General features: G+C 37.7%; 1 protein-coding gene across 1 annotated transcript in view; it reads right to left on the reverse strand.

The window, feature by feature from the left end:
- ches1 (checkpoint suppressor 1) overlaps positions 1-13638 on the reverse strand; it is a 43973-nt gene that overhangs the window by 5944 nt on the left and 24391 nt on the right. The window contains exons 3-5 of the mRNA XM_065257385.1: positions 9948-10096; positions 4821-4879; positions 789-897 (exon numbers count right to left, since the gene is read on the reverse strand). Of these exons, the coding sequence (XP_065113457.1) occupies positions 789-897; positions 4821-4879; positions 9948-10096 (317 nt within the window). The remainder of the gene's footprint in view (positions 1-788; positions 898-4820; positions 4880-9947; positions 10097-13638) is intronic.

Genomic DNA, 13638 nt, shown 5'->3' on the forward strand with positions numbered 1-13638 from the left:
TGTCTGTTTGTCTATCTATGAATATTTCTGTCTGTCTGTCTGTCTTTCTATGGATCTGTCTGTCTATCTGTCTATGGATATGTCTGTCTAATTATGGATATGCCTGTCTGTCTATTTATGGATATGCCTGTCTGTCTATCTATGGATCTGTCTGTCTATCTATGGATCTGTCTGTCTATCTATGGATCTGTCTGTCTGTCTATGGATCTGTCTGTCTGTCTGTTTGTGGATATATGTATTTCTGTCTGTCTATAGAGCTGTCTGTCTATCTATGGATCCGTCTGTCTATCTACAATCTGTCTGTTTATCTATCAATAGGTCTGTCTATATAAAAATCTGTCTGTCTGTTAATCTATGGATCTGTCTGTCTGTCAATCTATGAATCTGTCTGTCTGTCTGTCTGTCTGTCTGTCTATCTATGGATCTGTTTGTCTATCTATGGAACTGTCTGCATGTTTGTCTGTCTGTATATGGATCTGTCTGTCTGTCTGTCTATGGATCTGTCCATCCATATAGAGAAAGTATTTTTCAGTATATCTCTATTTTTCTTCACTTGTTTTGTTGTTGCTGTGACACCCACATTTCTCCAACTGGGGATTACTAAAGTATTCTTATCTTATTTAATATTATTTTAAATGAAGCTTATTAAGCCGTATGAACTTTTGGTCAAAAGCTAAGCCTGGACAATCTTTAATGTTTTAATTCGGGTTTAATTTCATTCCAATTATTAGGTTATTGAAGTTATCTACTTGCCAGCTCTGTAAATGTGTCTTAGAAAAGAAACTAACCTCACTGCTGTGGTCCTGTTGCTCACAGGACTCAAGGGAACGGGTCTGATAACTGGAAAGAGCCCTTGAGTGGCCATACGTGAACCATGCTGTATCACTCTCTGTGGAACTGCAAAACAATAAATGTTCAGTCTACTAGATATAAACTATAGCATATGATTATACAATCAGATTATAAAGTATCATGCACGGAACCTTTCTTTACAAATCTTATTTGGACTTTCTTTTTGTATAATTGAATGCTTAAAGTAGTCTAGACAGGTTTTGTCTATAATCTCACAAGTGTTTGTTTATTTATTTATTATTTATAACACCATTCCATCTATATTCATGGTGATAACCAGTCAATCAACACACAAGTCTATCTGTACACAAGCTGATTTAGTATCTTCAATTCACAATTCCAGTTTTTAGACCGTGGAAAGATACCCACTGAGCCAATGGACTGGACTAGGATATTCCTCTCCATGTTCAACAACAAGAAGAATGCCAGTACAGTCCTGACAAAGTCTATGACATTGAGTCATGACCCTCCAGTAGTGAGCCAAAAAAAGTGCATCTGCTGCTTATTGTTAGTTCATTGACAAAATGGTAAGTCACTTTGGATAATATGGTTTGCTAAATGAATTAATGTAAATTGATAGCACGGAAAATGTTTTGCTAAATGCAAAAAATAACAACCACATAATCCTCCAATCTTGCGAGTTCAAGCCTCAACTCATTTCATTAGAGGAATCACCGACAGCAATATATTAATCATTCGTAAAAATCCATGCCCATGAGTCCATGTCTGGTCATCTCAGATTTTGTTATGGATATAAAAATTAGGATTGGGTGTTTTTGGTATATGATACGAGTGTATAGTTTTTTCTGTTATTTCCCTATGGCATTTGAGACTTTACAAGCGGATTAAAGAAAGGGATCAGATGAATATCTTATAAATATTTAGTTGTGTTCCTCGCATAAATCTATCAAATAGTTTCAAATTTCTATGGAGTCATACAGACTACTTTTGTGGCATTTATTGGAACCTGACTGTAAGGAAGATGTGAACCGTCAGCTAATGAAACATTTTCCTTATGCATTCCATGGAAAAATTAAAATCATACTGTAATAACAAGAAGTAAGTGATCAGTATATGCTAACCAAATTTTTATTTAAGTTGTATTGTGCCTTTAAGAGACTGAAAAACTATAAACACGCTCAAAAAAAATGCTGGCTTGTTTCAACCCACGTTAGGTCAAATTTGTAGTAGCAAACTTAAGTAAATCAGCCTTGACTGTCCAGTTGAGCACTTGACACGCATTAGCAAGCACCCTGAGCTCTTTGCTTTTATGTAGACAGCCATCAAGACATTCACATCACTCAAAAGCCAATAGGCCTGTTCAGACACTTTCACAGGCAGCTCCGCCTCCATTATTCCATTATCAAGAGCAGACGAGAAGGAGAGAGGAGCCACTACAGACAGATAATGTATCCATTTCCTTCCATTTAGCTGTTCGCTGTGGAGTGGTAAGGAAGCGCAATGATTGGAATCGAATGGACATTTAAACTGCTGGGACACCAACTGGGAGTGAAAGAGAGAAACAAATGCGCTGAAAGATTGAGCATTTGTGGCAATGAGAGAATCGGTGGAAAGAAAGAATGATACCTGAGAGATTACGAAGGTAATCTGGAGGCTCAGAGCAACTATTTGAGCTGTAGAGAGTAGTTTTGTTCTTCTCGCAGAAACAAATTGAAGAAAAGGAATTAAAGACCCCATGCAATCAAGTTTTAGTTTAGTTGTGTTACAGGAACACTCATTCAAGAACATTCAGGTCTGCTTGGAAGCCATCTCAAAGGGGACATATCATTGGGTCCCTAGTGCTTCTATCAACCTAAAAAAATGTGAAAAAGATCAACCCAGTAACTTAGTTTTTGGTAAACCATTTTCTGCAAGCATTCTAAAAAATAGGTCACTGAAATTTGGCTCCCTGTGAGGGGGATAATACCGACCCTCAATCTGCACCATCCAACCAAGGCACTGCCATTTAGTGCAGAGATTAGCTCATTTGCATTTAACAGGACACACACAAAATTGCAAATTTTTGAACACACCTGAAGTGGCAATTTTAATATGCTTTTATAAATTATCTATATGATATTTTGAGCTAAGACTTCACATATGTGACCCATCACGGAAACCAGTGACACAAGTCGGCAGCACAGCTTTCGAGATAATGAGAAAGAAAGTTTTCGTTTTTTTGCAGAATCTGTTAGTTGAGATCACAAAGAAGCCTCTCCATGTCTGAGATAGTAGTTTTTGTATATTTAGAAGCGTACATTTTGCGGTTGAAATTTATTTGCACAAAATGTGTGCTCCAGTCGCTTCCTTGGCCGCCATTTTATTTTTTCAAACTCGACCAGGCTCGACCAATCACATTCTCATTGTACGCCCTTGCATAGAATTGTGGGACAGGACAATGGAGGTATCTCAGGGGACAGGAAGTAAACCTAACATTGAATTCGGACATGCCTTGATGACTCGAAAAGCTACCAATGCTACGAGTGAGCAGGGCTCAATGTTAGCCCTGTGGTAAGATGGCCACCAAATGCGACCGATCCACTCAATTGGCCAGCAGCACGGGCGAAACAAATGTAGCCTTTTATGGTCTCGTGCACACGGTTATAAAAACAACAGCAAATTCTATTTTGTTTACAAAAAACTATTATTAAAATTTATATAACATTTTTACATTTTTAGGAAACTTTCTTTTTACTTTAAAACAAATTACTTTTTTTATAAGACGCTTAGAGACATTTATTTATATATTACCTGTTTTTTCTTTTATGGCACATTTTTCTGACCTTTTTGACCTAAGCCATACACCCTGTAAAGCTCTCTACTGTAAAGCACAGGAGGGAGCTTTACAGAGGGTATGGCTTATCTAAATGAGATGTAAATGAGCCCTATTGTCACTCCCAGCAGCAGACAAAGGTGAAAAAGGCACAAACTTTTAGAGGCCATTTTCTCCACTTTAAGCTTTTTGGAGTGCCTACCTTCAAATGGCCACAACTTCTCCAAATATTATTAGATTCTCATGTGTTACATATCGTTGGAAAGCTTGGATACTACACTTTTAGAATCTGTGAATAACTCAAAATGCCCCAGATCTGACTTGTGTCCCTACTTTCTGTGAATGGTCACATATGTACTCTGGGGACACCAAAGATATATTTTACATCTTAACTCTCAATGAAGAGAAAACGCTTCCCTGCCAATGACGAGTATTTCCGGCTTTCCGCAATACCACTATTATCCACCAGGTTCCGCAACTTTTTAAACCCGGAAGTATTGCCCTATGGCAAGCGGCTGCATGTCCGTGTCTGTTTTAAAGATCGCTCTGAATGGGATCTCTATGAAAAGTCCATCACAAAAATGGAATTATCTCTGCTTTTAGCTCAAAATGTGGTGTTTTTGAAGAAACGTACCCATACTCAAGAGCTGATTACAAAAGAACTACTGAAGGTAAGAATGAAAGTTTTTTTTTTTTGAAAGCAGAGGGTCTGTTCTTTCATCATTTGGCATATTGTATGTTTATATTTAAAGAAGAAAGTTTTCTGGAAGGCATTAAACTTTTGTGAAAATCATGAAAAACGCTGGCGCTGGCAACTTAAAAAAAAAAAAACGGTGTTGGCGAAAGAGTTAAAAAAAGTCTTGTGTAATGTCCTCTTTAAAAGTCGACTAAATTTATTTTAATATTTGATGGTGGTTTTGTCCAATAGACAAATAGAGTTTTTGGCTGACTTTTATCCGAAGTGACTTACCGTGCATTAAAGTATAATTTTTTTCTTTATCAGTAAGTGTGTTTTATTTAAACCCACAACATTTTGCGTTGCTCTACCACTGAGCTATACATGAGAACTTTTATCAGCAGCTATGTTCCATTTGATAAGGCTTTTATCATAGAAATGCATTTAAGATAACTTTCCCCAAATAGTACAGTATCTGCAAACAATAAAAATAGGGTCTGCATGACCAAAAACCTTCACCTTGCAAGAGCACTCCTCCATTTTTTCCGAAGAGCGGACTTCCTGGCCATAGTGGAGGACTGTGGGATAAAAACAGGGGGGGAGAGAAGAGAGAGAGAGAGAGAGAGAGAGAGAGAGAGAGAGAGAGAGAGAGAGAGAGAGAGATTTAAATGTGAGATACTTTTGTGAAAAACAGCGATATAATCACATTTTCAACAATTTTAAGAAAGCATTAAACTTATTTAAAATCCTAGTCAAACATTAAAAGATGTGTAGTAAAGGGAATGAAAGGAATGCCAATCTGATGTTCTGGAATGCAGACTACACACAGACAGATCCTGGAGTACTAGAGATCGATCGAACCAATACAGACATTCCGGCGAGGTTCGGAAATCCTATTATTCCCTATGATCACTGATTACAGTTCAAAGCAATGGAACTCAATGGCTTCTATTTCCAATAACAGTGTACATATCCCTTCCCTTAGGTGCTGGACTTACTCCTATCACTGAAACTATATCCTTAACTACACTAATGGATACATAAAGATAATAATAATTACAAATGCACTAACAAATTTTCACACTTGTATACCATAGATGACGGTCTATCTGGACAGAAATGAAAGACCACCATAAAACGACAACCAAATTCAATTTTTTTCAATTTCAATTTTTACTCATATATCAGGTCTACAGTTAGCCTAAATGGTGAAATGCTAGTATTTTCTAGCATTTGTATAATTTCTAAGGCTAATTTGTTTGAATTATGTTGTAAATGATAAAAGAGCCACAAAAGAGCCAATGAAATAAGCTTTGTGTTTGTAAATGGAGTAACTGTATAATTAACTGTACCACTGTTTACACACTAAGTGATTTTCAGTTCCCACAAGAAATTTAGAGACCACAAGCTTACACCCCATAAGAAAAAAATGTAACAAGAACAATCAAAGAAAAAGCAAGAAAACAGATGCCCAGCCTCTACTGTTGCTACGGAGCTTAGTGTTTCTAAGCCTATAATGTATTTCTTTGCATTAACTGTCTGTCCTATCTCGGTTTTTTCTTCATTTCACAAATAGCTTTGTGCTACTATTCCACCTGTCTCATGCATGTGTTGCCATGGAGGTGCTCTGGTCGTCACAGCAACAGCAGAGGAGGAACGGCTCAGGAAGGGCAAACACGTGCCATTTTTTTTTACATCCCACAGATTCCCCAAAGGAACAGGTCCACATGCTGACGGAGGGTTTAGGAATGAGTGAGGAAATTACCCCAAACCTTCACATAGCTGATCACTGAGTTCTTTACAGCAAGGTCATGACAGAGGACATCATTGAAAGCCCGGGTACATCATTGCTCTTTGTTTCAATCTCTTTCTTGGAGGTAAAGACAATTTGTTTTAACACACTTACTTAACAATAAGATAAGGGATTTATTAACATTACTGCATTGTTGACTCATTTACAGTCTAAAGTATTTCTTCCCGGCCATTATCTATAAAATATTAAATACGGTTTTTTTTAGCCGAAATGAAACTTAAGCCCTTTTCACACAGATTTTCCGTAAGATACACGGGACAGGCATCCTGGAATTTTACGGGACCGCTTGATATTTTATTCATTCACACTGCCAAGTTTACACCGCATCTGATGGTCCCGGAAAGACACGTGACATGTTGAAAGTCCCGCCCTCTCTTCTACGCAGCGTCTGAAGTTTGCATATTATTTATTATTTCTCTCTCCAGAAACAACTCGCGTGCATTTTTGTTTATGATAAGACTACAAAGGAGCGCGTGAATGCACAGTTCTATTCTGGTGAATGATCTCAGCTTCAGAGTGGATATTTGACAAGCTCCCTGATTTCTGCTTTGATACAGTTTTCAGACATTTCTCATCGTGATTGTTTATATGCATTTAAAACCCGCATTTTGAGGAGCTGAACAATATATCTCGTTGGGATGACATGCGGGTATTTTCGTTTATTATAGCTCAAATGAGCACGTGACACGATATTCTTTTATGCTGCTGAATGATCTCCGTTTCAACGCAGTAAGTAACGAGCTAACTTACCTGATATCCGCTTCAGTCTAGTATGCTGACATTTCTCGTAGTGAATGTTGTAAATCCCTGATTTTAAAGAGTTGAACCAACTTCATGTTGCCATGACACGCGCGTCCTCACTACGGCACGTGCGTCATTGTTTATGCGTCTCATATATCATTTCCTGATAACTGCTTCAATCTAGTTTGCAACATTTCTCGTGGTGAATGTTTATATACATGTTAGTTTGCAACATTTCTCGTGGTGAATGTTTATATGCACGTTATCTCTCGTTGTAAGGAGCTGAACCATAACTTGTGTTGTGATGATGACGCGCGCGTCCTCACTTCGACACGCCCTTTATGGCATTCTTGTTCACACAGAGGGTTACCCGCGTATCTTACTAGGTCCTCTTTCCGGCAACGATCCCAGAAGATTAACGGAACGAGTTTTTGTTCACACAGACGCTTGTCTGGCAATTTTACGGGTATTTTCTGGGACCAGAGGTCTGTGTGAATGAGGTTTTAATGTTTAGTCTAACATTAAAATACAAAAAATAAATGTATATTACTGTATAGACGGTTTCAGCAGTAACAACTTAAACAAATCCACTAGCCAGACCATTAAACAAACAGAGACCATAAGTTAAGTTATGCCCAGACGCATAATCGCCACAACGCACATACTTCTGATAAAATTGTCTATATGGGCCATTCTGCAGAATTGGTGCAAACTGCTCTTCCACTAAAACTGTCACTACCAAAACAACCATAGCTTTACCACATATTTCAGTTGTAAGTGTTTTGGAATTTTAGATACTTTTTAGCCAGCTCAAAGATGCTTATTACCACATGGTTAGCTAGCACAGTTCTGAACAGTTTCACACACATAAAAACTTAATTACATGGAATAACACCCAAAAAAGTTTGTTTAATTGCATAAAAAAGAAGCTGTTTGGTAGTCACATTCCTAATGTTTACACATTTTCTTCAAAATGGTGGTCCCATCATTCGGTAGCTATTCAAGGTATACAGAAATACTTATTCTTAAATCAGTTTCAGCTAATGAACTAAAAACATACACGGTTTTGGTAGTGACATGAAAATGTGCACCACATTTTTTTAATAAAGTTTCAAAAGTAATCTTGATTTACAAAGTAATATATTAAGTAGATTTTTACTGACATCTAGTGGCAATGTGAATTGCAACCAATGGCTCAGTCCACAGCTCACCCCTCCCTTTCGAAACGCACAGTGAAGCAACGGTAGCCATCACAGGACAAAAACATAATTGACAAAGTAGTGACAAAACATGCTCTATAAAAGCACTTGTCCGTTTAGGGCTACTGTAGAAACATGGCAGCACGAAATGGCAACTTCCTTGTAAGGGGTTATACATTATATGCATATGAAAGGGGTAGTTCACTCAAAAATGAAAATAATGTCATTAATGACTCACCCTCACGTCGTTCCAAACTCTTGGTGAACCTTCATTGAAAATCTACGTATGGTATACTGTCCATGTCCAGAAAGGTAATTGAAACATCATCAAAGTAGTCCATGTGACATCAGTGGGTCAGATAGAATGTGTTGAAGCATCGAAAATACATTTTGGTCCAAAAATATTAAAAATTCCGACTTTATACAGCATTGTCTTCTCTTCCGCGTCTGCTGTGAAGCGTATGCGCAAGACTAAAGTCACGTGACTGCAGTGACGCGGATGACGTGTCGAAAGTTTGATTTTTAAACAACAGCGTGCGTCTCCCTCGGACTGTAAACGAAGACCGGGCTCACAAAAAAACAACAACAGCCGGGGCGCACCAGATAACACGTCATCCACGTCACTGCAGTCACGTGACTTTAGTCTCGCGCATGCACTTCACAATAGACGCAGAAGAGAAGACAATGCTGAATAATCGTAATTTTTGTTATTTTTGGACCAAACTGTATTTTCGATGCTTAAACACATTCTTACTGATGTCACATAGACTACTTTGATGATGTTTTTATTACCTTTCTGGACATGGAAACCGTACATAGATTTTCAATGAAGGATCAACAAGCTCTCGCACCAAATATAAAACATCTTAAACTGTGCTCCGAACATGAACTGAGGTCTTACGAGTTTTGAACGACATGAGGGTGAGTCATTAATGACATAATATACATAAAAATGAAAATAATATCACTTTTAAGTATATTATATTGCATTTCTGTCAGGAGATCTTTGTAAAAAGTTACAAAATGCACCTTTAAATAAATATTTGTTTAACAAAAAGCATTTCAATATAATTTTCAATAGTTTAGGGTTTGTGAAAAAGTACTCAACAAATTATGAAATAATTTAATATAATTTTAAATAATTGAAACCGGGTCCCAGAGTGGATAAATTTAAACAACCTTGCGTCTTCGTGTATACAGCCAATACGTACATATTTGAGCCCTTTCACAAGCAGATAAGGGGAAAATACACAGAAAAATGTGTAGGTTTACTTATCATCTGCTATTTCTCTCAGGAAAAACTACACGGGTGCTTTTTTTTCTGATCATGAACTTGGGCATGACATGCGCTGTTTTATGAAGCAGGCGATCGTGAGAAGCGAGGAGCTCTCTGATCTCAGCATTATTTCAGTTTGCACACATTTCTCGTCATAAATGTTGATCTGGATATAAAACCTCTTTGTGAGAGAGCTGAAATGTAACTTGTTGCGATGACACATGTGTCCTCACTATGACACGCCCCTTAAGGCATTGTTTCTGCCATTTGTCTGCCACACCTTACACATTTCTTAGGATGACTCTGTGTTTACTGAAAAAAAAAAAAAATCGGATAAATTTTATCAGATGGGGAGGTACTGGCTTCGTGTGGATGTGGCCTAAGCCTAATGTTCTTGTCTCCAAGTTCTTATTTCAGAGATGGAAAATTTGGCACTAAGGTTTTTGGGGCACACGAAATGGAAAGTATAAATAAAGGGAACAGAAGAAAACAAACCGATGAAGACCAGAAAGCAAAAACTGGTACGCACAGAGGAAAATAATAGAAAGCAGAAAGGGGTAAAAAAAAGAAATGGAAGGATAAAAAAAGAAAGCGAGAGTGATAAATTGAGGCATTACCTGTGGTATTGCTGAGGAGAGGCAGATGGGGAGGTAGAAGGTTTTGGAATCCGAGGAGAATACGGATGATATGGAGTCTTCTTCAGCGCCTGAATCAGATTGTGTCTGTAGTCAGGATCAATAGACCAGAGAGAACCTTTTCCTATGCTCTAGAAATACAAAGAAAAAAAGAGCTTAAATCTTTCTTTTGTTTTAAGTAAATAGATACAAAAAACAGGAATGCAACATAAATTTGGGACTTATCCAGGATAGGAACCCCTATGGTAGCCTCAGTTATACCCCTTGACTACACTTAGCCTACTATATTAGCACTCTTAAGGCTCATTCACACCAAGGACAATATCGATAAATGTAAAGTTTGATTAAAGTCACCCATTTTGCCCCATTAAAACATATATTTGATTATTAAAATCACATGAATAAACACTTTTACTAGTAAAATAATTATTTGTGCTAAATTTAGAACAATGAATTTGCTAATTAATCCCCACCCTTCCAATAGTGAAGTTCACACAACAACTATAACAATAGCGATACAAAGAAATAATATCGTTGCGATCACATTCAGAGACATTTTTAGCTAATTTACTTTAAAATTTATTAATATAGCAGATGATTATATCCAAAGTCCTACAGTTACCTTTATAGTTATCATTCTTGGTGTGAACAGGCCTTGTAAAGAACATGTCTAATGGAAGATACTGTAAAGGAATTTGGGGGGGTGTCAGGTTTACTTAAGTAGTACTGTAAACCAAATTTGAAAGAAATATTCACATCCCTTTCACTTGATGTACATTTGCTAAGCTGACAGTAGATTGAACTGAGGGGTGAAGGATTAGACTCAATACCCTTGTTGTCTAGTAAAGACTGAGGCACCTTTAAAATTGCCTCAACAGGCAACACTAGCTTGTATTTTTAGATCAAAGAAGCCATTCTCCACCTAATTAAGCTGTCTGCCCTCCATCAGAGGCTTCCAGAGCCGCACTTCACTTTACCAAAAGAACACAACTCTCACAAGCCATGAAATTCAACCAGTAAGGCTTTGATCTCAGCTCTCGCATTAAGCACAGAAATGAGTGAGACGAGATGATGAAAGAGCATTGATGTTATTGTTATTAAAAAACAGTCACTGTTACGGATGGATCACGATGGTCAACTGATCAATTAGTAAATGTGTTAGAATGACTAGTTGTTTTTTTAGCTGTTTTTGAACTTACAGTAGCAGTCTTATTTAAAATCTGACTTTTTCCATGTTTAAGTGCTATAATTGGGTTCCCAGTGCTTCTATCAACCTAGAAACTGTGAAAAAGATCCACCCAGTAACTTAGTTTTGGTAAACCATTTTCTGCAAGCACGTGAAAAAATAGGTCATTGAAATTCGGCTCTCCTTATGATGTCATAAGGAGCTCTTATTATAATAATACCGCCCCTTAATCCAACCACAGCACTGCCATTTAGTGAAGGGAGAAAGAGAGATAGAAAGAGAGAAAATAATTGACAGCACAACTGAGTTTGAATTGCATCAAACCACCATCTTTGTGATCAGTGTTTGCACGTCATCCGCTCATTTGCATTTTAAAGGACACACCCAAATCTGCACATTTTTGCACACATAAAAAAATGGCAATTTTAACATGCTATAATAAATTATCTATATGGTATTTTGAGCTAAAACTTCACATATGTACTCTGGGGACAAAAACATTTAAATAAAAAAAATAAAAAAATTATTGTGGCATGTCCCCTTTAAAGCAATAGTTCAAACCTGTATAAATCCAGCAGTTTTGGACCACCCTTGACCTCCATAGTAGGAAGAAACACACTATGGAAGCCAATGGTGCTAACATTTCTCAAAATATATTCCTTTGTGTTAAGCAGAACAAAGAAGTCTGTAAAAGTTTTGTAACAAGTTGAGGGTGACTAAATGGTGACAGCATTTTTATTTTTGGGTGAACTATTTCTTAAAGATGCCCCCAGAAGAATGCATCAGATGAAACCTTAGCAACCCACCAGCTAGCAGATATTGAAAATACTGTACATTTTCCTCTGTTACAGTAGCAATGGTCAACAACTTTAACTAATACCAATTGCTGCATTAAAAAGAGATATTTGACTGGACAGACTGACAAACCTGCAACTCTTTACTCCATATATTTTAGTGTAGGTTTGTGTTTTCACACTGACAGAGAAGCCAATGGCCCGGCATGCTGTTTGTACCCTGGGTGCATGCTAATTCAAACACTCCCCATGACTTCATTCATAACTTCCAGTTCCAACACACCATCACAACCTGACGTACAGTACATCATTCACCGGCTCCAGCATCTGGGTATTGCACCGCCTCACCTGCCTGGGAGAACCACACAATCACTCGCTGCAGGAAATAGGGGAGGGGCAGACATGCACCTGTGGTTTCACTCGTCTCCAAGGCAACAAGCAGAAGAGAGAGATGGAGGGGCTGGTGTCTGGTTGGAAGGTTTGGCAGGAGTATTTTCAGTCTACACTGAGACAATAGTGCCGTTAAAACCAGTCTAGACCCATAGGCTAATCTTTCACTACAGTGTTGAAAGCAGATGCTACTCTATGATTCATAATTTTCTGTTTTAAAAAAGGGAAGACTTATTTTATAAAATACAATCTGAAATGGCAGAATGTACTCCAAACATACAAAACATCAAGTAAACTGTTCCTTGTCATTATGATACGTCACTTTTATGAAGTGCGACATAAGAAATGACAAATATCTTATGACATATTGGTAATATAAAGCACCCAGAAACAAGACCACATTGTCTGTTGCCCTATTTTAACAGCATGAAACAACAAAGTACAACCTGAAATAAATCTAATTTAAGTAATATGTTATGTTTTATATATTCTGTATCTGTACAACTTACGCATGGTTAAAAAAAATCTAACGGCACGCGGTACACGGACCCTCGCATATGCATAACAATGGAACCATACTTTTAGCTTCGTGCGCAAATGTCAGTTTTTAGAAAAGCGTTCATTTACACATACCTGTGTATATGTATACCAAACCAGTTGGCGGTGTAACGAGAAGCTGAAGCCCTCGTAAGCCAATCAGAATCCTGACTTCTACTCTGCAAGCTTCCATGATCACATGTAAACATAGGTTGCACTTTTGACGTAGGCGTGAGCTCTGGAGCATACGGTGACGATGGCTGCCTAAACACTCGTTTGTCTCAGTTTACATACAAACGTGCAAACGAAGATTTTCAAAATCTCCACTTTGGCCGGAGTTTTTGGAAAGAATCTGTTTCAAAGGAAATTCTACTTTTGCATGTAAACAAAGGGCGCAAATAAGGGAAATGTCTTTGTTTTTCAAAATAACCATGTGCGTGTAAACGGGGCCTTAGAGAGAGATATTTTTATAGTATTGTCTTTGTGGTTAAGTTTTCCCTCATGTTTTATTGTCTGCACCTGTTGCTTGTTAACTTAATCACTGTCATTGTTATCACTTGTGTTCATGCTTTATAGAGGGTATGCACATGACGTCCCCTTCGGCGAAAGTGACTGCGGTTACGCCCACTGAGTGGCAAAAGACAGAATTTGTGTACAGTGTGGAATCAGCGAAAACACGGGGGAAACGAGCAATAGACTGTACTAACAGATTTAACAAGAATTCTGAGCTTTCGTTTTACAGACTGCCAAAAAACACCAAAAGGAG

The sequence above is a fragment of the Paramisgurnus dabryanus genome, chromosome 12, assembly GCF_030506205.2.
Source record: "Paramisgurnus dabryanus chromosome 12, PD_genome_1.1, whole genome shotgun sequence".
Lineage (NCBI taxonomy): Eukaryota > Metazoa > Chordata > Actinopteri > Cypriniformes > Cobitidae > Paramisgurnus > Paramisgurnus dabryanus.